We start from the raw sequence: 26913 nt of genomic DNA, 5'->3' as shown, positions 1-26913 counted from the left end.
TTATGCAGGCCATACATGGTTTGAATTTTGAACGATTTTTGTTCCGAAAATCGAAAACGTTCGCTCGATAATCCAATGGTGCCATCATTGATTTTGAAAATCGGCCAACCAAGTCATAAAGTTCATCCCATATAACATGCAAAACTTCTCTTCCTTCCAGGTCACGGCTCATGCGCATATTCTTTTCGGGAAAACGATTGTACGATTTGACCATCATTGAGTCGAAAATCGGTTGTTTTTCATGAATTTTCCAACATGCCCGATCACTGAAAAGGGGAGGAACCAAAAAATCGGCCGCTGCCATTGACCCACTAACAGAGTGAAAATCGTCCGATTATTCTTAAGTCCAAAAAAATTAGTCGATTTTTGACCCATGTATGGACGGCTTTATGCATATAAGGGGTGTCTGTAGATAAAAACAACCTGTTCATCTGTGACTAAAGTTGAATGATGCCCTTGTTATAGGTGTGAGCCATTTACATACCTCATGAAGTCTGATTAAAAAAACTCCCAGAGATGGTATCATTCCATCCTGCCTTGTTGCTAGGATGTTGCTAAGACACTCCCATTGTTCACCTCCACCATCACAGGAGTAAGCTCTTTCTCTGGTTCAAACCCCCTCACATGCTCTCTCTCCCCTGATGCAGTAGCTCTAAGCTCAGCATTGTAGAGCTCATTCCTGCGATGGTGGTGTGAGCAGTAACAACAGCTGGACGTGTCTTAGCAACATCCTTAGCAACGTCCTTTCAAGGAGGTACATAAATGGCTTACACCTATAACAAGGTGTATTATTCAGTATTGGTCATTTTTTTTTTATCTACAGATACCTACATAGTTTTTTTTTTAAAAGATGAACTAACCCTTAAAAAAGAAAACTTTAGCTGAAATAGCTAAAGATTGTAAGCTCCATGAGCCGGGCCCTCCTATTCCTTCTGTACTGAAATGTATTGTAATTGTACTGTCTCCCTTATATTGTAAAGCGCTGAGCAAACTGTTGGTGCTATATAAATCCTGTATAATAATAATATTAATAAACAGCATGTCCCACTTTAAAGAATCCTAATGAGATATGTGAGCGAGTGTCTGTTCTCTTACACGGTGTTGCCGGTGACAAGCCCGGATCTTCCATACATCATCATCTATATGTAAAGGAGGTGCACTTTGTGGAGGAGTGTGGGTGTGACCTGTCATGACACCCTGACACCTGCTCCTCTCACTGGCAGCCCATACTACACACAGTGTCTATTCCAGGCAGCTGCTCTTGGCTCCTCCCCCTCTGGGACTTGCTGGGACTTCGAGCTGGATGACAGGAGAGTGATCAGAGAGGGAGGAGGACACACACAGGACTGGGCTGACAGTGTAACTTCTCTGCTACTACCACCCTGATCTGATCTACACTCACCCCACTCCAGGACTAGTGCTGGGACACACAACTCCTAGATCATGGTAAGTCACAGCCCCACTGTAATAGCTGCCTCTCCCCTCCCCATAATGTAGATCAGAATTCTTTCTCTGTGCTTTCACTTTCATGCAGTACTAGAATAGGAAAGGTCAACAAGAGAATCTGCGAGAGCTGCTTGTTCTAGATCCGTCACCAGAGATCAGTCTTTCTAGTAGGATTTCTTGTGCTCAGATTGCTCCCTCTGCAGTGGCGCAGTACAACAGAGGTGCTCGGGTTCCTTAGTACTACCCACCCAGGGGCGGATTGACCATTTGGATACTCGGGCACTGCCCGAGGGCCCGGGGTCAGTAGGGGACCCCATGAGATGCCCCTGGTACCTTTTTCATAGACTTTTTTGAGTTTGGGCAAGGACACAGGGGCCCCATGATCCCCTATTGCCCGGGGGCCCCATGAGTTGTCAGTCCGCCCCTGTACCCACCCTGTCTTCTCTTATTCTGAGACTGTGGGGGGGACTTTACTAACCCATCTGTGCGGGTGGTGCCGCTGCGGGACCCCACACAAATACCTGCAGCCGCACCACCCACACAGAGGAATGCGGGAACCGCAGGTGGGTGCCATTAGTTCTAATCCCGCACTGGAAATCGCAACCGAACTGAGAACCGAGGTTCCCATGCGAGTTGCGATTTCCAAAGTAGTGCAGGGACTTCTTCCCTGCGTGTTCCGGGGCACAGGAGTCCATTAAAATGAATGCACTCTAGCGCACGTGCAAATCGCAGCCCGCACAGGTGGAGTAGACAGAGTCTGGAGCAGCTGTGCACGGCAACCAATCAGCGTCTGTCTTCAGCTTTTTCAGTTAAACTTTGAAAATGAAAGACAGAAGCTGACTGCTTGCTATGCACAACTGGGGCCACAGCTGTCTAGTAAATTCTCCCCCTATGGGTCCCCATACACATTACAATCTGATTCTACAATCTTTTGTACGGTCATCTTTCGATTCACCAAAGCTGTCATATGAGGACCTACCTAATCAGGCAGGCACTTGTACTACATACTGTAGTTGTTGGTAGATCTAAGGCTCTGTTCACATCTCCGTGAACACGAGCAAAAATGCGTGTTTCCATACACTCTCACGGAACGCATGAAGAACACGCATCACGCTTGCAGCGCCATTAATTGTTAATTAACATTGCCAGAAAACACGTTTTTGTGCATGGCAAAACGTGGCTAACGCACTAAAATGCAGGGTAAATAAGCTGATATACAGGCACCAACTGCCTAGCTTTTGCATGTTCTCCCTGTGCCTGCGTGGGTTACCTCCAGGTACTCCAGATTCCTCCCACACTCCAAAGACATGCTGGTAAGTGAATTGGCTCCTGTCTAAATTGTCCCTAGTATGTGTATGAATAAATGGGGATCTTATATTGTACGCTCCTTGAGGGTTAGGGACTGATGTGAATGTACAATATATATATATATGTAAAGCGCTGTGTAAATTGACAGCACTATATAAGTACCTGAAATAAATAATAAATAATTAACCGAGACCCACTGTGCTACTGCTTCAATAAAAAGTAAAAAAAAAAAAAGAAAAACAACCAAAAAATATATTTTTTGGGGTTATTTATTTCAGGTACTTATATAGTGCTGTCAATTTACACAGCACTTTACATATATATTGCACATTCACATCAGTCCCTAACCCTCAAGGGGCGTACAATCTAAGGTCCCTAACTTACATTCATACATACACATATTAGGGCCAATTTAGACAGAATCCAATTAACCTACCAGTATGTCTTTGGAGTGCAGGAGGAAACCGGAGTACCCGGAGGAAACCCACACAGGGACAGGGAGAACATGCAAACTCCAGGCAGGTGGTGCCGTGGCTGGGATTTGAACCAATGACCCTAGTACTGCCAGGCGGAAGTGCTAACCATTTAGCCACTGTGCTGCCTAAACACTGATATCTGTAACCACGACAGAGCAAAACATATTTATATAGGGGAAGTGCTGCGCTTTGCTATATATATATATATACACTGCTCAGCATAAATGAGTACACCCCTTTTGAAAAGTAAGATTTTAATCAATATCTCAATGAACACAAGAACAATGTCCAAAGTTTTTTACAAAACTGAGTTTTATAGAACATTTGTTCAGCTCATTACATTAAAGATGGTTAATAAAATAACTTAGATGACAAAATCTTCAGTTTTACTCAAATTAGTTGATGCAAAAATGAAACACCCCACAACAAAAACTACTCCATCTAGTATTCTGTATGACCTCCATGATTTGTAAGGACAGCACCAAGTCTTCTAGGCATGGAATGAACAAGTTGGTGAAATATTGCAACATCTATTGTTTTCCATTCTTCAAGAACGACCTCTTTTAGAGCCTGGATGCTGGATGGAGAGTGATGCTCAACTTGTCTCTTCAGAATTCCCCATAGATGTTCGATTGGGTTCAGATCAGGAGACATACTTAGCCACTGAATCACTTTCACTCTGTTCTTCTTGCAAAAGTGGCCTTAGATGTGTGTTTTGGATCATGTTGGAAAAGTGCACAATAACCAATGGCACGGAGTGATGGTGGCATCTTCACTTTCAATACAGAGCAGTACATCTGTGAATTCATGATACCATCAATGAAATCAGCTCCCCCACACCAGCATCACTCATGCAGCCCCACAGAAGAACACTGCCACCACCATGTTTCACAGTAGGCACCATGCATTTTTCTTTGTACTCCTCACCTTTGCAATGCCATACAGTTTTGAAGCCATCAGTTCCAAAAACATTTATCTTGGTCTCATCACTCCAGAATACAGAGTCCCAGTAGTCTTCTTTTTCAGCATGGGCCCTGGCAAATTCTAGGTGGGCTTTTTTGTGCCGGGGCTTTAGGAGAGGCTACCTTTGTGGATGACACCCATGCATGCGATTCCTCTGCAGTGTATTCTGTATTGTGTCAACGAGAAACAATCACACCAGTTTGGCTTTCTACTCCTTTAGCTAACTGCAGTGAACTTACATAGCAAATTTTCTTCAACCCTTCCCATCAGAAGACACTCTTGTTGAGGTGTTAACTTCTGGGCACGGCCTGGATATCTCTGTGAAATGGTTGCAGTTCCATCTTTGTTAAATGTTTGTATCACTTTTGCTACAGTATTCTGACTGATAAGTAAAACTTTGCTGATCTTCTTGTAGCCTTCACCTTTTTTGTGTAAAATGATTTTCTTTCTCAGGCCTTGTGACATTTCTCTTCCATGTGGTGTCATTGCTGACACCATGAAATGGGAAGGGGTTTTCTTTGTTAAGTAACGCCCTTTTATAATCAACTGTTTGCTGGACACCTGTTTATGAATAATTAGACTCACCTGTAGTTGAAGTCTTGGTAATTAGAATTTTGTTGTCTAAAATTTAGCTTTGCTCCTAAGACTTTCATTGGGGTGTATTCATTTTTGCAACATGGTCTTGAATGAGTTTGTTAGGAAAAATATTTTTTTGTGTGTGCAAATTAACAACTCTTGTTTGCAATCAATGGCCTGCACTTGTGGGAGTATTTTGTAGTATAATGTCCCATAGAAAATATTAATTCTGAAAGGAAATATTTATCCCGAGCACTTTACATATTTTGCTCTAGGGCAGTGGTCTCCAAACTGCGACCTGCAGATGTGGCCCTTTGGTTTCCTTTATCTGGCCCTTAGGGCACTATTCATTCCACAAACACTATAGATGGGGAACTGTTCCCTCCACTGACACCATAGATGGGGAACTATTCATTCCACTAACACCATAGATGAGGAACTGTTCCCTCCACTGACACCATAGATGGGGAACTATTCATTCCACTAACACCATAGATGAGGAACTGTTCCTTCCACTTACACCATAGATGAGGAACTGTTCCTTCCACTGACAAAATAGATGGGGCACTCTTCCTACCACTGACACCATAGATGGGGCACTCTTCCTTCCACAAACACCATAGATTGGGCACTATTCCTTCCATTGACACCATAGAGAGGGCACTATTCCTTCCACTGACATCATAGATAAGGAACCATTCCTTCCACTGACACCATAGATTGGGTACTATTCCTTCCAATGACTGCATAGATGGGACACTATTCCTTCCACTAACTCCATAGATGGGGCACTCTTCCTTCTACTGACACCATAGATGGGGCACTATTCCCTCCAATGTGTTCATAGATGGGGCACTCTTCCTTCTACTGAAACAATAGATGGGGTACTCTTCCTTCCACTGACACCATAGATTGGGCACTATTCCTTTCACTGACTTCATAGATAAGGCACTATTCCTTCCACTGACACCATAGATAGGGCACTATTCCTTCCACTGACACCATAGATGGGACACTATTTCTTCCACTAACACCATAGATGGGACACTATTATCTCCAATGACACCATAGATGGGGAACTCTTCCTTCTACTGACACCATAGATGGGGCACTATTCATTCCACTAACACCATAGATGGGGCACTGTTCCCTCCACTGACACCATAGATGGGGCGCTATTCCCTCCAATGTCTTCATAGATGGGGCACTCTTCCTTCCACTGAAATAATAGATGGGGCACTCTTCCTTCCACTGACACCATAGATTGGGTACTATTCCTTCCACTGACACCATAGATGGGACACTATTCTCTCCAATGACACCATAGATGGGGAACTCGTCCTTCCACTGACATCATAGATGGGGCACTATTCCCTCCACTAGCACCATAGATGGGGCACTCTTCATTCCACTAACACCATAGATGGGGCACTATTCCTCCCACTGACACCAATCATGGGAATTATTCCTCCTGCTAATGACAATGATGGGGTACTGTTCCTCCCACTGATCTCAATGATGAGGCACTATTCCTCCCACTGATACTAGTGATGGGGCACTATTCCTCCTACTGACAACAATGATAAGGTACCATTCCTTCCACTGACACCAGCAATGGAAATTACTTTTCCCACTAATACCAATACCTCCTAATGCCCACAGACATTATGCAATTATTTTACCCCTGTTGACCACCAAATCAGAAGCATTTTCTACTTCCACTGGCCACAATCTGGTCCTCCTAAAGTCTGAAGGAATGCAATATACAAGAGAATGCACAATCAGATTGTAACATGTATGAACCTAAAACAAATGTGCTTTTCCTGATCAGTGCCATGTCCAGCATTAGGAGGTTGACAGCGCTATGGGTCTGATTTACTAAAGTTTGTGTGCATACACCAGAGCATCAATCATGTGTTTTCTGGCAACGTTAATTAACAATTAATGGCGGTGATCCTTGAAGTCTGATCATTCCCTCGCTGCATATACTACAGTTCCAATTAACAAGCATGCACAGGCTACAACGTATGCATGATGAACGTACCTACAAGTCTGGTTTGTGAGGCGTGTACTCCAGTGTCTAAGGGCTCATTCACACCACATCAGTTGAGCTGTGTTGATCTTCAGGCTGAAAGCCAGGGCACATAGAATACAATTGTTTGTCCCTGTTCCCACGATAATGCTGCATTGAGGTGGGTTGCGACGAGTTGCGTAATATGCAGATCTGCCGCACTTTTACGCAGCACAAATCACCATGCTGCTTGTCATTGAAATTCGTCACAATGTGCTTTCATGCATAGAGTTGAATAAAGTGTCATTTTATTACACTTCATAAAAGTTAAAAGAAAAAAAAACACATAGGCTTATTTACACTTGCTTTGACTTTAATACACAAGAAAGTGCCTACTACTTCAACATGCATGTTTGATGTGTTTTTAATGCTTCGTTGGTGCTTCTGTGATGCTTTTTTGAAGCTTTAATGAAGCTTGGCAAATGCTCTGTGTTTGTGTTGATTTTTGATTTGTTTTAAAGTGACCCAGTAGAACCCCAGCTCAGAAGTACCCTCACTCAGCAGATCCTCAGCTCATTAGTACCCCTGTTCAGCAGATCCTCAGCTCATTAGTACCCCTGTTCAGCAGATCCGCAGCTTATTAGTAACCTTGTTCATCAGATCCTCTGCTTAGTAGTACCTCCAGCTTTGCTGATCCCCCACTCAGTAGTAACCTTCAGCTCTGCTGATCCCCCACTCAGTAGTGCCCCCAGCTCTGCTGATCCCCTGCTCAGTAGTAACCTCCAGCTCTGCTAATCCCCTGCTCAGTAGTGCCCCCAGCTCTGCTGATCCCCTGCTCAGTAGTACCCCCAGCTTTGCTGATCCCCTGCTCAGTAGTGGCCCCAGCTCTGCTGATCCCCTGCTCAGTAGTACCCCCAGCTTTGCTGATCCCTTGCTCAGTAGTAACCTGCAGCTTTGCTGATCCCCCACTCATTAGTACCCCCAATGTTTGCTGATACCCCGCTCAATAGTAACCTCCAGCTCTGCTGATCCTCTGCCTCTCAGTCCTCTCTCTCCTGTCCCCGCTTACCTTCCACTATAGCGTTTCAATGTTGCACACCACGTGTGCCATTTGCTAGTTGTTCCGCTCCAGTTCGGACCCCCCTAACCTTCCTGCTGCTCCATGCTGCACACCTAATGTGATGTCTTCACCAGACACTTTCAGAATATCCACATTCACCGAGAGTGACTGCTGATGATATTTTTCCGGTTCACTAATTGGTTTACCATTGCATCTTAGAATATCCCATACCTGCAATACCTTTAAAACAAAGTGAAGATAAAGCTGAATAAAAGCCTCTCAAAAGCTGCAGATGCTGTTAGCGAGCTTTGTGATAGACTTCTATGGAGGCTTTGGCGTTGCTTTGAAGTACCAAGAAAGCGTCATGAGGTATAATTTTTGAAGCACAGCAAAGCAAACACACCATATAAACAGGACTGTAAGCTTACCTTACAATTTTATTTCATTCAGGTGGTTTGATTGGCATTCAGAGTGCTTTAAAAAAGCATGCCCAATGCCACATTTTGAGGCGAGTGTAGACGAGTCCAAACAGTGCAATACATTCTAACAACACATCGTACCGCCAGTACACAAGGCACTGTTTTAGCGTGGAGGGCTGGTGTAAATGAGTCCTAAATGTACACTGGCTGAGTGATCACTGGCTAAGTAATTATTATTTATTTCAGGTACTTATATAGCGCCATCAATTTACGCAGCGCTTTACACATATATATTGTACATTCACTTCAGTCCCTAACCCTCAAGGGGTGTACAATCTAAGGTCCCTAACTCACATTCATATATACACATACTAGGGACAATTTAGACAGAATCCAGTTAACCTACCAGCATGTCTTTTGGAGTGTGGGAGGAAACCAGAGTACCCAGATAAAACCCACACAGGCACAGGGAGAACATGCAAACTCCAGGCAGGTGGTGCTGTGGTTGGGATTCAAACCAATGACCCTAGTACTGCCAGGCGGAAGTGCTAACCATTTAGCCACTGTTCTAAGAATTTTCTTAACTGTTTGGAGGTCTGACTGCTGTTTAGAATTTTACAAGAGCCTTTTTTGTAAGAATAAACCGCATGAAGCATGTACTGACATTATTAAAGGTGACTGTATGAGAAAAAAGGGGAAGTAAAAAGCCACAGGGTATTTTCAGGGGATATGAAAGTATGTACTGTAGATATGTTCGCTGCCTCGTGTGCTGTTTGTAGTTGCTGTAATGTTTCATGTATTGTCCCCCCCTCTATTGTACAGCGCTGAGCAAACCCTTTGGCGCTATATAAACTCAATGTAATGTAATGTAATGTAATGTGGTACATGATTTCACACGCTGCTGCCTGATGTGGAGGTTCTAATGATGAACATCTGTACAGAGGTGCCATATTTTTCGCTCTGATAACAGGGTGTGCATGTTTTATGACATCGTGCATTTCATTTTATAGTGAGCTGGTGACTATACAGTTTGAATTCACTCGCAGGTAAACTGTTGATACACACATACCATAGTGTACTTTATCTGGACAGAAGGCAGAATGAAGCAATAGTCTACCTTTACCAAATATGGAATACTGTAAATTAAAAATGTTCATTTAATAAATTATTATTCCCACTATTTTACCCCTCCTAATGCCCACAGGCGTTATGCAATTATTTTACCCCTACCAATGCCCTCAGGCGTTATGCAATTATTTTACCCCTCCTAATGCCCACAGGCGTTATGCAATTATTTCACCCCTCCTAATGCCCACAGCCGTTATGCAATTAATTTACCCCTCCTAATGCCCACAGGCATTATGCAATTATTTTACCCCTCCTAATGCCCACAGGCGTTATGCAATTATTTTACCCCTGCTGACCACCAAGGCAGAAGCATTTTCTACTCCCACTGGCCACTATCCAGCCCTCCTAAAGTCTGAAGGACAGGAAAATGACCCTTTGCTTTTGAAGTTTGGAGACCCCTGCTCTAGGGTAAGGAAGTGCCAAGCTCTACGCCCCAAAAAGGTGCAGGTGCATTTGTTGTGTATAGAGCAGCCCAGTCAAATGAATGGGCTGCCCAATGCTGTCACACAAAAATAAACGCACATCTAGCTAATGCCAGCCGTGAATGCAGTATACAGGAGAATCAGATTGTATGGATTGTATGTAATAAATGTTTGTACTGAAGCCTGCATAGTATTGCAGCCATGATCAGTGGGTCACAGGTACAATGGACAAGCTCCTGCATTGTTTACATCCCAGTCTCAGGTCTGTACAGAAGTATGGATCTACTGTTATGGGGCTGGAAGAAGTAAACAATGGACAGAAAGTACGATGATGTGACCACGCTTATTCTCCATTGGGATCTGTTAGTTTCTCTACCGCGATGGTAGATGGGACATGTATTCTTTCCATTCACAGATCCCTGCAACTCGTTTTACAATTGCAGATTAAGACTGCAGTGCTGACTGTGAACATTGGTGTATGATTTGCCAATATGAGGTTAAGGCATCAGGTAGAAATCAAGCCCACCATGTGCATGATGTAACAGAGCAATGGCTGGAAGATATATTCCCTTTTTCCATCTCTGGCTTCAGAAGTAATAATCAACTTACTTAATATAGGGGTCTTCAAGTGCAGATCCTAACACCACCAAGGGAACATGCTTAATACTCAGTATATGTAGTGATATAAAAAGACTGTCAGTGACGTACTACAAGAGATGATCAGAGACTGAATACATACTACAAGAGATGGTGAGAGACTGCAGACAAACTGCAGGAGATGGTCAGAGACTGTGGATGTATTGTAGGTGATAGTCAAAGACTGTGGACATGCAACAGGAGATGGTCAGAGACCATGGACATGCTACAAGAGATGGTCAGAGACTGCAGACAAGCTGCAGGAGATGGTCAGAGACTGCGGATGTACTGTAGGAGATAGTCAAAGACTGTGGATGTGCAACAGGAGATGGTCAGAGACTATGAACATGCCACAAGAGATGGTCAAAGACTATAGACATACTGCAGGACATGGCCAGAGACTATGGACATGCTACAAGAGATGGTCAAAGACTATAGACATACTGCAGGAGATGGCCAGAGACTGCAGATGTACTACAGGAGATGGATATAGACTGGAGTTGTGCTGCAGTTGAAGGTTAAAGATTGATGACATACTACAGGATATGGTCAAAGATTGCAGGCATTATGCAGGAGATGGACAGAGACTGAGGGCATACTACAGGAGATGTTCAGATTACAGATGTGCTACAGGAGATGGTCATATTCTGGAGGTGTGTTACAGGGGATGTTCATATTCTGGAGGTGTGTTACAGGAGATGTTCATATTCTGGAGGTGTGTTACAGGAGATGTTCATATTCTGGAGGTGTGTTACAGGGGATGGTCATATTCTGGAGGTGTGTTACAGGAGATGGTCATATTCTGGAGGTGTGTTACAGGAGATGGTCATATTCTGGAGGTGTGTTACAGGAGATGGTCATATTCTGGAGGTGTGTTACAGGAGATGGTCATATTCTGGAGGTGTGTTACAGGAGATGTTCATATTCTGGAGGTGTGTTACAGGAGATGTTCATATTCTGGAGGTGTGTTACAGGGGATGGTCATATTCTGGAGGTGTGTTACAGGAGATGGTCATATTCTGGAGGTGTGTTACAGGGGATGTTCATATTCTGGAGGTGTGTTACAGGGGATGTTCATATTCTGGAGGTGTGTTACAGGGTATGGTCAGAGACTGCAGACAAGCTGCAGGAGATGGTCAGAGACTGCGGATGTACTGTAGTAGATAGTCAAAGACTGTGGATGTGCAACAGGAGATGGTCAGAGACTGTGGACATTGCTAGAAGAGATGGTCAAAGACTATGGACATACTGCAGGAGATGGCCAGAGACTGCAGATGTACTACAGGAGATGGTTATAGACTGGAGTCGTGCTGCAGTTGAAGGTTAAAGATTGATGACATACTACAGGATATGGTCAAAGATTGCAGGCATTATGCAGGAGATGGACAGAAACTGAGGGCATACTACAAGAGATGTTCAGATTGCAGATGTGCTACAGGAGATGTTCATATTCTGGGGGGGTGTTACAGGGGATGGTCATATTCTGGGGGTGTGTTACAGGGGATGGTCATATGCTGGGGGTGTGTTACAGGGGATGGTCATATTCTGGAGGTGTGTTACAGGGGATGGTCATATTCTGGAGGTGTGTTACAGGGGATGTTCATATTCTGGAGGTGTGTTACGGGGATGTTCATATTCTGGAGGTGTATTACAGGTGATGGTCAGAGACTGTGTACATACTAAAGAAGATAGTCAAAGACTGTTAACATGCTACAGGAAATGGTCAGAGACTGTGGACATGCTACAGGAGATGGTCAGAGACAGAGTGCTACAGCTGCTGGGGTCCTCTGCGGTGACAATGTGTGGGGCTCAGAAGGATGGCATTTTCTCCTGTACCACTAAGGGGTACTAGTCCGAACGGCTGGTCCATCCTGAAGGAGAGTAAAGGGCAGGACGCAGCTGTGAAAAATATCACATGCATTTTGGGGCAGGCTTCACTCCGTTCACAAATGGCTTACAGGTATGGGAGGAAGGATAAATGGATCATTTTAAAATTGGATTTGTTTAAAATGATGGAATAGTGCTCATGGACTATATAGATTATTATTTTTTAAAAGTCGCTCCATAGGATGCAGCAAGAGAAAAGAGCCACCCTGAAACTGGGATCCTGGGGGTGCGGACATGGCACCAGCTTAGAATGAAACATAGATGAGGATTAAGATAAAGGAACTGCATCCTCATTAAGTGATTCAACTAGCTGCTGAAAGTGCTGAAAACTGAGGGTTTAATATCATTTAATATCTCAGTTCTGGATGGAGTAAGCAGGTTGGATCTGCCCCTGGATCAGTTCCTGGGTTATTTTTTAAGGACCACAGTAATGAGGTGTCTGCATGTGTACACAGCTCTGCCCATAAACTACATGTTCTATCAGAATATCACTTTACTTGCTGGATTTTCATTATGGAAAAGTGCAGCAGAAGGAGTAAGACTTGCTTGCTTGCTTAGTTTCTGCATTCCTGTGGCAGAAAATATAGGAGGAGGGAGGTGTTGCATTTATAGTGTAGAGCACGGACATGAAATCACCTTCTAAAAGGTGGACATTAACATCCATAAATTCAAGGATGGTGGGAAAAGAGACAGATAGAGTATATGTCAGCACTGGAGTCCCCATGAGATATATAAAGCCAGAGGGTGACTTGCTTCTATACCCAAGAACAAAAATGCAATATGATACAGCTTACCCATTTTTCTATATGGTGGGTGTATGTTTACTTTTTTGTATATTCCTGTAATTTCACTTGGTGATCCTGCCATTAACACACTTCCTGTCCTAGTGTGACAAGGCTCACTCATTGTACTGCATCACTACAGAAGAAGCAGCATTGTCACCCTAAGACTGGACTACAGAGCACCCCCTCTTTCCCTATCTCCATAACATTGGAGAGTTTTCTGTAGTCCACAGAGAGAATCAAGAACAATGCTAACAGAATAGGCACAGAGCACAGGAAGTTCGCTCACTAGATTTCAGGCAGGATCAACGTGTATCAAATATAAAACAATGTACAGTATTTAAAGTGTCAGTAAACCCATCTACAGCTCTGTTGACATATAGGTTGGGAAGATCAACAAAAAAGTAATCAATCTCTAATCACACACTATATGATCAAAAGTTTGTGGACACCTGATAATCTCACATACTATATGGCAGATAATACTGTATATGACACCCCCTCCTAAATTTGAGTGCAGGTGTTTCCAATGAAGGTTTTTGTTCATGTTACAGCATACAAAGAAATATTAACTGCTTAAGGACCGCCCTATAACAGATATACTGCTACAGTGCGGCACCTGTGCGCAGAATCACATATATATATATACGTGATTTTGCATTTCCGGGTAGGGCGTGCGCGAGCGCCCTACCTACGCCGCCATACGGGGCCGCAGATGTCCACCACCGGGTGCCAGCTGGTAATGACCCGCCGGCGCCCAGTAATTACCGAGTAAATTCCGACAGGGAGGAAGATTGTTTTGTTTACAAACAATCATCCTCCCTGTCAGCTCGAGCACACTGCTCGGGATGGCTGTGCACAGTACAGCCATCCTGATCAGTGTGCTTACAGTGAAAAACACACACCCCGCCCCCTAGTAAAACACTCCCAGTACAAAGTTAACCCTTTGATCGCCCTCACATTCCTGCCCAGTGCCATTAGTACAATGTCAGTGCTTTTTTTTAGCACTGATCACTGTATTGGTGTCACTGGGGTGTCAGTGACACCAAGTTAGTTCCCCCCAGTGTCAGAATGTCTGCTGCATTGCCGCCATTACTAGTTAAAAAAAAAATCCAGTATCTATACTGTAAACGCTATAACTTTCATGTAAAACAATTAATTTACAAATGTTGGGATTTTTTTTAGCAAAGACATGTAGCAGAATACATTTTGGCCTAAATTTATGATGAAATTAGATTTTTAACATTTTTTTACTGGACATGTTTAATAGCAAAAAGTCAAAAATATTGTTTTTTTTCAGCATTTTTTTGCTTATAGCGCAAAAAATAAAAAACGCAGAGGTGATCAAGTACCACGAAAAGAAAGCTCTATTCATGGGAAAAAAAGGACGTAAATTTCTTTTGGGTGCAGCGTTGCATGACCGCGCAATTGTCAGTTAAAGTATCACAGTGCCGAAACGCAAAAAAATTGCCTGGTCATGAAAGGGGTTAAATCCTCAGGAGGGCACGTGGTTAAACAACTGTGTGCTTCCAACCTTGTAATGACAGTTTTAGGATGAGACTGTGCCCAAGTCCAGAATGATATGGTCTGATGAGCTTGGTGTGGAGGAGTCTGAGTTGCCTTCACAGAGCCTTGATCTCAACCCCATTGAAAATCTTTGGGATATACTCAAACGCCAATTGCGTGCCAGACCTTCTCATTCAACATTCGTACTAGACCTCACAAGTGCTCTTTTATACTAAATGGGCCAAATTCCCACAGACATGCTTTCCAGTGGAACCTGGTATAATCCCAAAGTGTGGTTCAGTTGTGTATCAATGCTCATAGTTTTGGAATGGCATATTTAACAAACTTGTATATTGTAGGTGTGATGGTCAGGTGTCCACAAACCTTTGATCATATAGTGTATTTCAAGTAGGATAAAGTCCTTTTATTTCGATTTTTTTTCTATTTAGGTTAATCGCCTCCTTCTCCATTCTGCACATCCTCTCTGTGGACAGGGCTAAGCCATAGCATATCAGGTTCCCCATGAAGTCGCTGTTTACATATGCTGGTATGTTTGTGTTGACATGATCTGGGATGATAGACTCTTTCCTCTGCCCTCCATTTCTCCAATTCCTCAGCATGTGATTGATATACAAAAAAATGGAAGAGAATATATATAAAATTGGCACTGGAGGAGTGTTAGTTATAATTAATAAAAGCCCATGTAGACATCCAAAAGAATGAACTCAATGCAGCATCTGTGGCAGCATCCTTAAGATTAAAGCTGGAACTCTGTGAGAATAAAAGAGACAGAGGGGTACCAGACTAAGTGCAGCATAAAGTTAATGGGATTTATTGAACACATACAATAAGCAACTCACTAAAAGGTAAAAAAAGGCAGGCATATCTACAAGTCATACGAGTGGCTCTCCACCTGGTTCCTGATTCCTGGCGGTCAGGGTAGTCTCCACGTAGCTGAGCTGTGAGGCTGGAGCTTCCAGGAGTGGCGCGGTGGCATGGAACGCAAGATGGCGCCGGACTGGACGTAACGTGAAAACATAGAAGTGGGCGGTAACACATTTTTAAGCTACTGCTTCTTCACACCTCCAAAACTTCAAAACGCGTTACTGCCCACTTCTACATCATCACGTTTCATTGTTGACGTCACGTCCGGTCCAGCGCCATCTTACATTCCACGCTGGCTATCATGGCGGATGGCCGCTCCTGGAAGCTCCAGGCCTCAAAGCTCAGTTACGTGGAGGCTACCCTGACCGGCGGGAAGCAGGAACCAGGAGGGGAGCCACTCATATGACTTGTCTGCCTTTTTTACCTTCTAGCGAGTTGCTCATTGTATGTGTTCAATAAATCCCATTAACTTTATGCTGCACTTTGGTGTTCATTTTGACAAAGAGAATAGCTGTGATTCAGAGGATCGCAGCTATTCTCTGGTCATTCACAGTTTATGACACTCAGGAGATCAGTGGAGAACATGTTCAGCCCTTCGCTGGAGATCTGTGTTCTCCCTCCAGATTCTCCAGCCCAGAGCTGGAGAATCGGAGGGACCGCAAACTAAGGAGCGATAATTTACCTCTGTTTAGTAAACTGATCTTTTACTGTAATCTCATGAGATTATAGTAAAATCAGCCGTTTTCCAGCGTTTGTAGACCATTCTCCAGCGTTTGTAGACCGTTCCCCCTTCGTTTGGAGGACTGCTTCATAAAAGGCATTCACGGAAGCAGCGATCATTTACCGCTGGTTCATAAACGGACACCTTAGTCTGGTGCCCCTCTGTCTCTCTTATATACAAAAAAATGAACTGCCACTGTATTTATAAATACCTGATAGTATACTATATCCCACAAGGTGATTAGAAGTGTGCTGTCAGGTCACCGAGGGGTGCGATTGGCTCAGGTTATCAAAAATGGGAGGGACCAGGAGGCTGGTGACCCAGGGTTGCTATGAGGATAAAGTCACAGGTATGTTGAAGGTGAGGGGAAGGGAATAGGCTGCTTGAGGCACAATATTGGAGCATGTGCAGATGGTGGCAATGCTGCAGAGGGAAGATCAGCCTGCAAAGTGTTGCCAATGGGAAAAAAGGAGTACAATCTTCTGGCAGGATCACCAGGTATGTACTATTTACTGAAATGGTTTCACATCACACCGAAACGGACAATTTTATTTTGGAGCCTCAAATGAAAAAAAAAATAAATTTTGGGTTTCCTGACTCTTTGATTTTATAATAAACCAACCAATTGGGAATGAATAAGAGAAATTCATTGTTTGGTTTATGTACGGTGTGACACTTATCACATCCTGCTGTTACTGTGTGTGTTAGCATTGATTCTCTGCATGGATTACTTCTCTGCAGGCTTTTTTGGCATGTCACACCTGCCTTTTCACAATCTACACCATTGTACAGGGTTGCTTAGGCCCCATTCACAATAGAGTTGAGCATGGAAGGCTTTTCTTTGTGCAGAATCATGCCTTTTTGGCCACATAGACCCTAAAATGGGAGTGCCTGATATATATTCATAAACATACGTTTTTCACACTCTCCCATTAATCTATTTGGGACCAAAAACATGCCATTCTGCCCCAAAAGAAGATCATCTACTATTCCAAGCTTCAAGCTATAAGGTGACAAGCGAAACAGTGCTCAGATGTGCACAGGCCCATTGAGAATAATGGAATTCTTCAACTTGAGCATTGTCACTGTTTAGGAATCAAGCAACAAACCGCTCAGGTATGAATGGGGCCAACTGTTTTTTTTCAAAGGGAAGCAGCCAATCAGAATTCACCTTTAATATTTTGACTAAGGTCCCTGTGTACTGTATACTTATATGTCCTTGATGTTATCACTGCCTATTGATTCAGATATCGAGTAGTTCACATTACATTTTTCTTTCTGAATTTCAGGCAGACAAGAACATAGAGATGTGCCAGCGGGAGGCAGAGGAAGTGACCGTGTTAATGAAAAATAATGTGGACAAGGTTTTCGAGAGGGAAGGGAAACTGGCAAACCTGGAGGTTCGCTCTGAAGAACTGAAAAGTATGGTACGTTCATATGAACAGCCTTATTACCATAATACAGGATTGTGATATATGGTAATTATTACCTATTACTTAATAATTATCAAGCCAAACCCATGTTTGGGACAAGCCCAGATCTAATTCCTCCAAAATGTACGCATTGGAGAAACGTATTGCACACACAGCCCACAGCCAGGTCTGCTCTGATATACAAGTGATCTGACATCTTCACAAAGTATGCTTCTTATACCTGTTTTATAATGTTTAATCCATACTTTATGATGATCGCTACCTCTCTCATAATGTTTAATCCATACCTTATGACGATCGATACCTATCTCATAATGTTTAATCCATGCCTTATGATGATCGATATTTATAATGTTTAATCCATACCTTATGACGATCGATACCTATCTCATAATGTTTAATCCATATTTATCTCATAATGTTTAATCCATGCCTTATGATGATCGATACCTATCTCAATGTTTATTCCATACCTTATGACAATCGATACCTATCTCATAATGTTTAATCCATACCTTATGATAATCGATACTTATAATGTTTAATCCATGCTTTATGATGATCGATACCTGTCTCATAATGTTTAATCCATACCTTAAGATGATCGATACCTACCTCATGAATGACAAGACATGAGGAGGTTGGAAAGTTGAACTAGTTTTGTCTGGTTAACCATTTGCATATCAGTATGAATATATCCCAGGCCTGTATATACCCCTGTATTATCAGGCTATTTTTCAGTGACCTGATGGTTTGACTGACAATTACTCATTCATGCAACACTGTACCCAAATGTATTTTATACAGTTCTTTTAGAGAGATAAAGCTTGTTCTGGTAGTATTTAAAGCAGTATATTATAACCTTTTTGAAATTACATAAATCTACTCATATTCAAATAAATGAATATAATAATAAAATTCGAAAAAATCAAAAAAATCAAAAAAAGTCCAATACAAAGTGTCCCAAAGAATGTCCCAATACAAACAAAAGTAGTGTCCAAAAAGTCCGGAAGTGACGAAACGCGTTAAGGGTGTGACGTCGTGACGCAAGCACGCAGACCGGAAGTGTCGCCGCGGCCATTTTGTGGGTTGTCAACACATGGCAGATCGCATTTGTTTGATAGAACTCATACGAGAAACATGTTGGAAGCTGGATTAATGAAGTTTTAATGTAAGTGGCTATTAAAAATTTCTTAATTATACCTTGAATATGAGCCTTGAGACCCTTCTTGTCTTTTGAGGACCTTGGAATAATTTCTTTGAAGTGAATTAGAAGATCTCATTGGATACTGGTATATGGATACAGAGGGTAATAGTATTTAATACTATTGGTGTTGGTGGATACACAGTGTTGCAGTGTTCACAGAGTGGTCACAATTAACTCATATGTGCACGGAGGAGATATATATACAGTTCTTGCACAGTTTTTGTGTTTTTTGCACGGAGTGAATATATCATTTATAAAGGTAATGCACTAGATTATTCAAATTTGTTTTTTTTTGAGGTACCACGGGATGAAATGGAATTTCTTCCTACTGGAGGATAAAGTTTGAACATTGGGACAATTTTTGGACACTACTTTTGTTTGTATTGGGACATTCTTTGGGACACTTTGTATTGGACTTTTTTTGATTTTTTTGAATTTTATTATTATATTCATTTATTTGAATATGAGTAGATTTATGTAATTTCAAAAAGGTTATAATATTGTGTTACTTTCTGGGGAGAAAGTGTAACTTTTTGAGGGGTTTTGGGGGAAGGTGGTTATACATATACTTAAGTATTTAAAGCAGACCTTTAGCCTAATTGTGAAGTTGTGTCACCCTGCCTCATTCCCCCGTACCTCTCTAATTTTTTTGTTTTTGGAAAGTACTCCATTTGTGCTGCACAGCAGCACTTCTGTGTTTATCACCTAGGAAAAAAGCTCTCCCTGCCCCCCTGAGCGTGCGCTAATGTGCACCAGGGCTCAGGTCCAGAGAGAACCCTGCGGTACATCTGCTAATGTGCCAGTCCCTCCAGCCAGTTCTTCCCGCTTATGCACAAATACTTCTATCAAGGTCGTTCGAAATCTTCCTGGTCTTTGCGCATGCACAGAACATAAACTGTGTGCGCGCAGATGTGCCGTTTGGCTCTGCCAGGCTGGGAAGAACCTGTTGGCACATCTGTGCATGTGCCATAATGGTGGCACCTGAGGGGGCGGAGCCACCAAAGGAAGACATTGAATTTTAGTTTTTTCTTACTGTTTACAGGAAAAAAAGACCAAAAAATATGGAATTACCTACATTTATCTTTAATTTCTTTAACTTAAAAAATGACCACAATCACTGATGGACAGTGGCACTTTACCCCCCCCCCCCCCCACTTCCACCAATTTTGCAATCACTGTTAGTCAGTGGCACTTTAAACCCCCTTCCTGCTAAGTCCTCCTTCTTCCATAAATGTCTGTAAACACAGAAAGTAATTACACTTAGTACTGCTGTAATTCATTCACAATGATCACAAGGCACAGAGCCACACTGATTGGCTCTGTACATGGTGTCTGTGATCTGCGCTGTCTAATGCCAAGTCAATCACATGCATTTGGATTCCTGTGCATATTTTTTGCAGCCTTGTTTAAAAACAGTTCTCCAGAAAACGGAGTTCACCTCCCCGCCATTTTTCTACCATATGGCTGTAGGTAAGTGGTTAAGCTCGGGCAATGACCTAGCGAAGGAAAGTGTTGAAACAGTGGAACAAAAATTAAAGTTTCCATGTCTGTCAGGCATGTGACTTCATAAGTTAATTTTTGCATATAAGTTTTTTTATTGTGAATATTGTGTTATACTGTGTGACCTATATAGAAGTACAAATGCTGATTTAAAGACTTAATTAAAGTGCATGTCTAGGCAAAACTTCTTTACTGCACAGACACGGTCGCTCATCCTAATATGACAGGTGTTCAGGTGTGGGTAAGCAGCACACTGTCTGCGTTTAAGGCCACTCACCCGTATCCGCTCAGCTGTCACATTAGGGCGAGAGGCTATGTCCGTGGGAGTGCTGCATATTAGTAGATTTGAATGGGCTGCCTACCTTCCAACTAGGGCCCATGTAAACGAGGCCTTAAACTTTAGAATGTAAATGTGATATACTGTATTGTAACTTACTAGTCCTTAGCCTGAAGTTTGCAAATTGGCCCTAGTATGTATATGTATGATTGTGAGTTAGGGACCTTAGATTGTACGCCCCTTGAGGGTTAGGGGCTTATATGAATGTACTACACACACACACACACACACACTGATGGCACTATATAAGTACCTGTAATATTATTAATAATATGGTAGCTGTAATATTTTTCTTTTTTGAGGCTTTTGTGTCCTTCATTTTCACCTGGTGACCTTGCCAGTAGCAAACGTCTTGCCCCAGGGTGACAACAGTCACTCATTGTACTGTATCTATGGAGGTATAGCTTTGTCACACTAGAAAAAGAAAAGTTTTGGGACTATAGACCCCCCCCAATAACACCACAACATAGAGGGGAGGGTTTCTGTAGTCCTTAGGGAGAACAATGGCAGGGATGATAACAATGGAAATCAGTGCAGTATTGTCTACTCACTGCAGGAAGTTAGAAGCTCATTGGTAGGCAGGCTCACAAAAGATAGACTAAGATATTTAACAGACCAAAAGGGGAACATTCATTGGTAAACTAGCCATACACATTTAGATTGTTTATGCAGGAATGGGTGCACAACCCTGAATACACACCATCTGCGGTTTGGACCATGCACCTGTCCTTGCAAGCCTGTCAAACTCAGATGAGCAGATGAGTTTGTACATCGGCTGCGTCTCAATTGACTTAGGCTAGCCTCACACCTATGCAGTTTGCGTTTGATCCATCTCTGCAGTGCGTTTGGCGTTTTTGCACATGCGTTTTTGCCTAGTGTTTTGCTTTTTTTTCTTTTTCTTGTTCCTAGGCAGATTTAAAACGCCTCAAAACACAGCAGAAATGCACTACATGCTTTTCTGCAGTGTCTATAGAACCAAAAATGCAACTTTTTGCGTTAAAAAAAGTCCCTGACCATTTACAAAAAAAAACACCAAGTGGAAACGTGGAGATATGAACGTGTCCCATAGGAAATCATGTTAAATGGGCTGTAGTGCATTTCTGCAGAATGCTGCGGAAACCGCTTAGGTATGAACCTAGGGTAACATAGGCTGCCTACACACAACTCTATGCTGCTCCATAAATACGAAGAGTCCAGGGCATTCCATACAACAATGATACCCCCTTCATAGGAGGGTGCTGTGCTGAAACAGCAGATGGAACCACCAAAGCATAAGTCCAATGCAAGATACCACCAGCACCCTGTGTTCAGATAGACAGGAAACTTTAACGTCACCAACAGAAAGCAATGACGTTTGGAGGCCACTTAGGACCTCTTCCTCAGGCAGAAGTGATAGTGCCCAATGAAGAGCCCTTAGTGGCACTCGTCTACAATCTCGCCCTGCCAAACCTCCACAAAAGTCTGCATATGTCTCCCCAACCAAACAAGTGGTGCCCCCCTTCATTGTGAAGAGGACTTTGAGGAGTTTGAAGTTCATGGTTTCTTCTTGCAACGGGACTGGGGTTTGGGCTTAGAATCTGAGGCCTAAGATTGGCAAAGGGAATGCTTCTTGGAAGTAGAAGGGGCAGGTTTTTGAACCATAGGCTTAACCTTTTGTGAGTGGTAACAGACTACTATTACCCACAGTCCTGTTTGTTTATCAAAACATCAGAGTGCTGGTGAAATCTTGGACTGGATCCACGCTGCCCCAGACACAAAGTCTTCCATACTGTATAGGCTGGAGTGCTCATGTGAATGAGCCCTTAAGATGGCTATATACTAAAGAACGGGTGGCCCTGTCGTCCTCCTCCTGTCCAACATCCTCAATTGAAAAATTAAAGGAGTCAGGTTAAAATTTGTCAGCTAAACAATAGCTGCATCCAATCGGATGTAGCCGCTGTTCGGGTATTTAAAAGCTGGTAGGACCGGCTGTCGAAATACAGTGAGTATAGCAGGAGACTGGTCCACCCATGTTGTATAGTGTGGATGGAAGAATGTTTTTTTTTTTTTGTTCACCTTACTATCTGTGTATGGCCAGTGTTTAGAGTTTACTTGAATTCTAATTTACGTAGAGTGAGTTTACTGCTCAAAGCTACACAAGGTTGCATTTCTAAGCTGGCCATAGATGGATCAAAATTCATCTGGTTTAACATCTAAATCTAAATTCCATCTATGCCCATTCCCACTCAACCAAAGTTGATCTAATGATTGACTTCTGTTGAACGGAATGTTGGAAAATCTTTGTATCTTTATTGATCACTGATTCTGGCAGTGAAGCAGTTCCACTGTCAGAATACAGTGGCACAGCATGGAGGATTCCTCCATCTTCCTCGATTGTGTTTTATATAATTGTTCTTCCTGCTGGCTGAGCGAAAAAAAAACAAAAAAAAACAAAAACAGTTAATCTGAGTAACCTTAGGCTGCATTCACACTGATCAGTTTTTGTTCAGTTGAAAAAAGAAGAAAAATGCACAAAAAATTCAACCCTTTAAATCCTATGGAGCTCTTCACACCTGTCCTTTGCGTTTCTAAAAATCCTGGTTGATGCATTTTTGGTGCATGTTTGGTCAGGTAAAAAAAACATGCACCTCTCTATTGAAATTAATGGAAAACACAGCAAAAATACACTATATTGCCAAAAGTATTGGGACACCCCTGCCAACTTTGTGGGAACAGTTTGGGGATGGCCCCTTCCTGTTCCAACATGACTACCCACCAGTGCACAAAGCAAGGTCCATAAAGACATGGATGAGTGAGTTTGGGGTGGAGGAACTTGACTGGCCTGCACAGAGTCCTGACCTCAACCCAATAGAACACCTTTGGGATGAATTAGAGCACAGACTGTGGGCCAGGCCTTCTTGTCTGACATCAGTGCCTGACCTCACAAATGCACTTCTGGAAGAATGGTCAAACATTCCCATAGACACACTCCTAAACCTTGTGGTCAGCCTTCCCAGAAGAGTTGAGGCTGTTATAGCTGCAAAGGGCGGGCCAACTCAATATTGAACCCTACGGACTAAGACTGGGATGCCAGTAGCCTCCCTGGCGGTATTCCCGAGTGTAGCTCGGGGTAATGTTTCAGTACCACAAGCGGTAACCCCGAGCTACACTCGGGCTTACCATGCGGTGCTGCTCCGGGATCCCTCGATCACTTACCTTGTCCTGCGCTCCCGCGATGTCCCTCCTGCAGTGTCCCCTGTATTGTCCTCCGGCAGATGGTGGCATCTGTCATCTGGGTTCCGTCCCCTGCGAGCGTCGGGACGTACGGGGATGGAACTGGCGGGAAATTTGAAAATGACAAAAAGTGACATTCACTAAAATCACATCGTAAAACATTACTGTATCAAACCATTTCACATACATTTTGTCCCTAGTGCTTTGTCCTGTGCCCTGCATGCATTTTTACTGTTCTTTCTGCCTGGAAACTGAGAAACGTCCATGGCATCCAAAAAGCGTCCCTATAGGTCAAAATCGGTTTTAGACCAGCTAGAGAACAGCGATAGTAAATTAGAACCTCTTGCGGAATTGAGTGATAATGATTCGTGGGGGAAATTCGTCATCAGACACTGAAAACAATTTTGCGACTTTGCTCAGTGATGTGCGAACCTGGCACTATATTTCAAATTTCAGTGTTTTTGGTTTGATTATATTATTGAATTACATTTCTTATTACATTATTATTTATGATTATTTATTAAGTTATAATTTATGATTTCGTGTTTCAAATTTTAACATACCCAAGATGTTTACTAGACTCTTGTTCGGACAGATTTCAGTGCGTTATTCCTAAAAATTACAGGCCTACAATAAAAAAAATACATATTTCCATGCAAAAAAATGTACCGCTTTGAGCACAGAAATACTGACATAATCAGACCGCTAGGGAGGTTAAAGCTCATGTACGTGTAAAGGCAGGCGTCCCAATACTTTTGCCAATAAAGTGTACATCAAAAACACAATTGGGTTGATTTACTAAATGAAAATAGACTGTGCACTTTCCAAAGTGCAGTGGCTTCGTATACGAGGTGAAGTATCACTTTGCAAAGATTACCCAACCACGTGCAAGGAAAATAAAAAAAAACTGAATTTTTGCTTGCCCAGGATTAGATGATGGAAGTCAGCAGAGTTTCTGCTCATTTACTAAGCTCTGGACCAACTGCTCTTGCAGAGTGCAACTGCACTTTGGAAAGTGCACAGTCTCTTTGCCTTTAGAAAATTAACCCCAATGCAGCTGTGGGAAGTGCTTTGTCCAGTCCAGAGATATGGAGGAAAAAATGCAATGCAAATGCATCAAAAATGCAAAAATGCAACGCAAATGCTGTAAAAATGCATATGCTTTTTTGGTACAGAACGGTGTGAAGGTAGCCTTATACTGTAGGCTGTATATTTGTCCCTCAGTGTGGCACTGTATACTTCTCCTGGCCGAGCTGGCAGTGATCCTAGGTCACTTCTTCATAAGTAACTTGATCTGATGAACATGCTGATGATACAAACAGTAACACCATTTCTTCTCTGTGCAGGCCAGCAACTTCCAGAAGACAGCCCAGACAGTGGAGCGTAAGACGCGATGGGAGAAATGGCGCTGGTACATTATTTCTGGAGTCATCGTTCTTGTGATTTTAATTATCATCATCATTGTTGTGGCCGTCTCGTTCAGTGGAGGTGGGGGGGACACTCCACCAAATCCATAATAAACTTGGGAAAGACTGGGATGACAGCTTTTCTCTTCCAAACATGAGACAATGGATACAAAGATATGACACAAAGGATCTATCTGCAAGCATGGAGCCTATATCCTCCTAGTCCAATGAGAACGTTACTTTTCATCAGCCAGATGACCAATCGACCTCTGAACATCAATCAGCCAACATACACAGACTTCAAGGCTGTTCTTTCATTGTATGTGTACAGATGATAGGGAAAACTCTGATAGGCACTGCCAAGAACTATACTACCCTACTGTGTGCTGCGCAGCTCATGTGCTCGGTACACCGCGGTATGCACAGTACTTGAAGCAACGTTCAGGAATTGTTCACAAGTGTTAAATGACGCCCCTCTCTCAATGTTCCGTTCCAATGTTCATTCATCTACTGCTGCATTCTTGGGTAGATTTATTAAAATTGGAGTGAAGCCATAGTATTGTTATAGTGTCTATTGTTGCAAGTCTGAATGCTTGTTTTATTAGAAATGTGGTTACTTGAAGCAACAGATCAATTTTGTTTGGACAATTAGAACCATGGCCTGGCAGTGCTTTTGCCCAGGATATAATTTCCAACAGGGAAAGTATCTACATGGAGTTTGTTTGTTGTCATTGAGCCAGTTTGAATTTTCCCCCACAATGGCAAAACCTGATTTTATAATTTGTTTCTGTTTTATCATTTGTTTTCTGAACAGATACGGCATGTACATTTGTTCTGTACGAATGGGAGCAAAATCAGATGTTACTAGGCTATTTTTTCCCCAGGTTCAATGCAATTCATTCATATAGAATAGAGTGAATCAGGAAAATACCACATTATGGCCAGTAGTTGGATCTAATGGTCATAGGAAATAAATATTAATTTATTAAAATTGTCAGCTCCATCTGGTGGCAATAATGTGGTAATTTCCTGATTCACACTATTTTCCGAATTACTCCATTTTTAATGAATTAATAACATTCGACCTGGAAAGAAAAATAGCCCACAAACAATTGATTATGCCCCTATTCACACAGAAAAAATGTATATGCAGTTTAACAGGATAAATAGCTCTGCATATTTTTGTAGAAATTCACCTCTTAGCCCTGGTTCACATATGTGCGTTCCTGTGGGCCATGTTTTGCGTGGGCACGAGAGCCCATTCATTTGAATGGACTCCCGTGCCCCAGGACACGCAGGGAAGAAGTCTCTACACTTCTTTGGAAACCGCAGCCCGCACGGGAACCTCGGTTTTGAGTGTGGTTGCAATTTCCAGTGCGGGCGGCGTGCCTTTAGAATTAATGGCACCCGCCCGCGGGTTCGCATTCTTCTGTGTGGGTGATGCGGCTGCATGGATTTCTCTGCGGATCCACAGCGGAACCACCCGCACAGATGTGAACCTAGCCTAATTGTTACTAGTGTGAATGTGTGAGTGGAAGACGCATTGATGTAAAAGTTGTCAACATATGTAAATAAATAATATCAAATTCAA

General features: G+C 42.7%; 1 protein-coding gene across 2 annotated transcripts; it reads left to right on the top strand.

The window, feature by feature from the left end:
* The first annotated feature begins 1264 nt into the window (after positions 1–1264).
* VAMP5 (vesicle associated membrane protein 5) lies at positions 1265–26913 on the top strand. 2 transcript variants are annotated; one of them, XM_089681688.1, is made up of 4 exons: positions 1265–1446; positions 15070–15167; positions 17516–17653; positions 25263–26913. In XM_089681688.1, the coding sequence occupies exons 2-4, from the start codon at positions 15162–15164 to the stop codon at positions 25431–25433; spliced, it is 315 nt and encodes a 104-aa protein (XP_089537814.1). In that variant the 5' UTR covers positions 1265–1446; positions 15070–15161; the 3' UTR covers positions 25434–26913. The 2 variants fall into 2 exon arrangements, with proteins under 2 accessions (XP_089537814.1, XP_089537815.1); XM_089681689.1 differs by lacking the exon at positions 15070–15167 and having other exon boundaries at positions 1269–1446.

This window comes from Staurois parvus, unplaced genomic scaffold (assembly GCF_062004578.1).
Source record: "Staurois parvus isolate SC_StPar_1 unplaced genomic scaffold, SC_StPar_1.0 ptg000276l, whole genome shotgun sequence".
Classification (NCBI taxonomy): Eukaryota; Metazoa; Chordata; class Amphibia; order Anura; family Ranidae; genus Staurois; species Staurois parvus.
The sequence above is the reverse complement of the archived record's forward strand: the minus strand, read 5'-3'. Positions and strand labels throughout refer to the sequence as shown.

Excerpts from the sequence above, each read along its gene's own strand:
- VAMP5 (XM_089681688.1), top strand. Across the intron at positions 17,654-25,262 it reads CTGAAGAACTGAAAAGTATG|GCCAGCAACTTCCAGAAGAC; the intron begins GTACGTTCATAT and ends TTCTCTGTGCAG.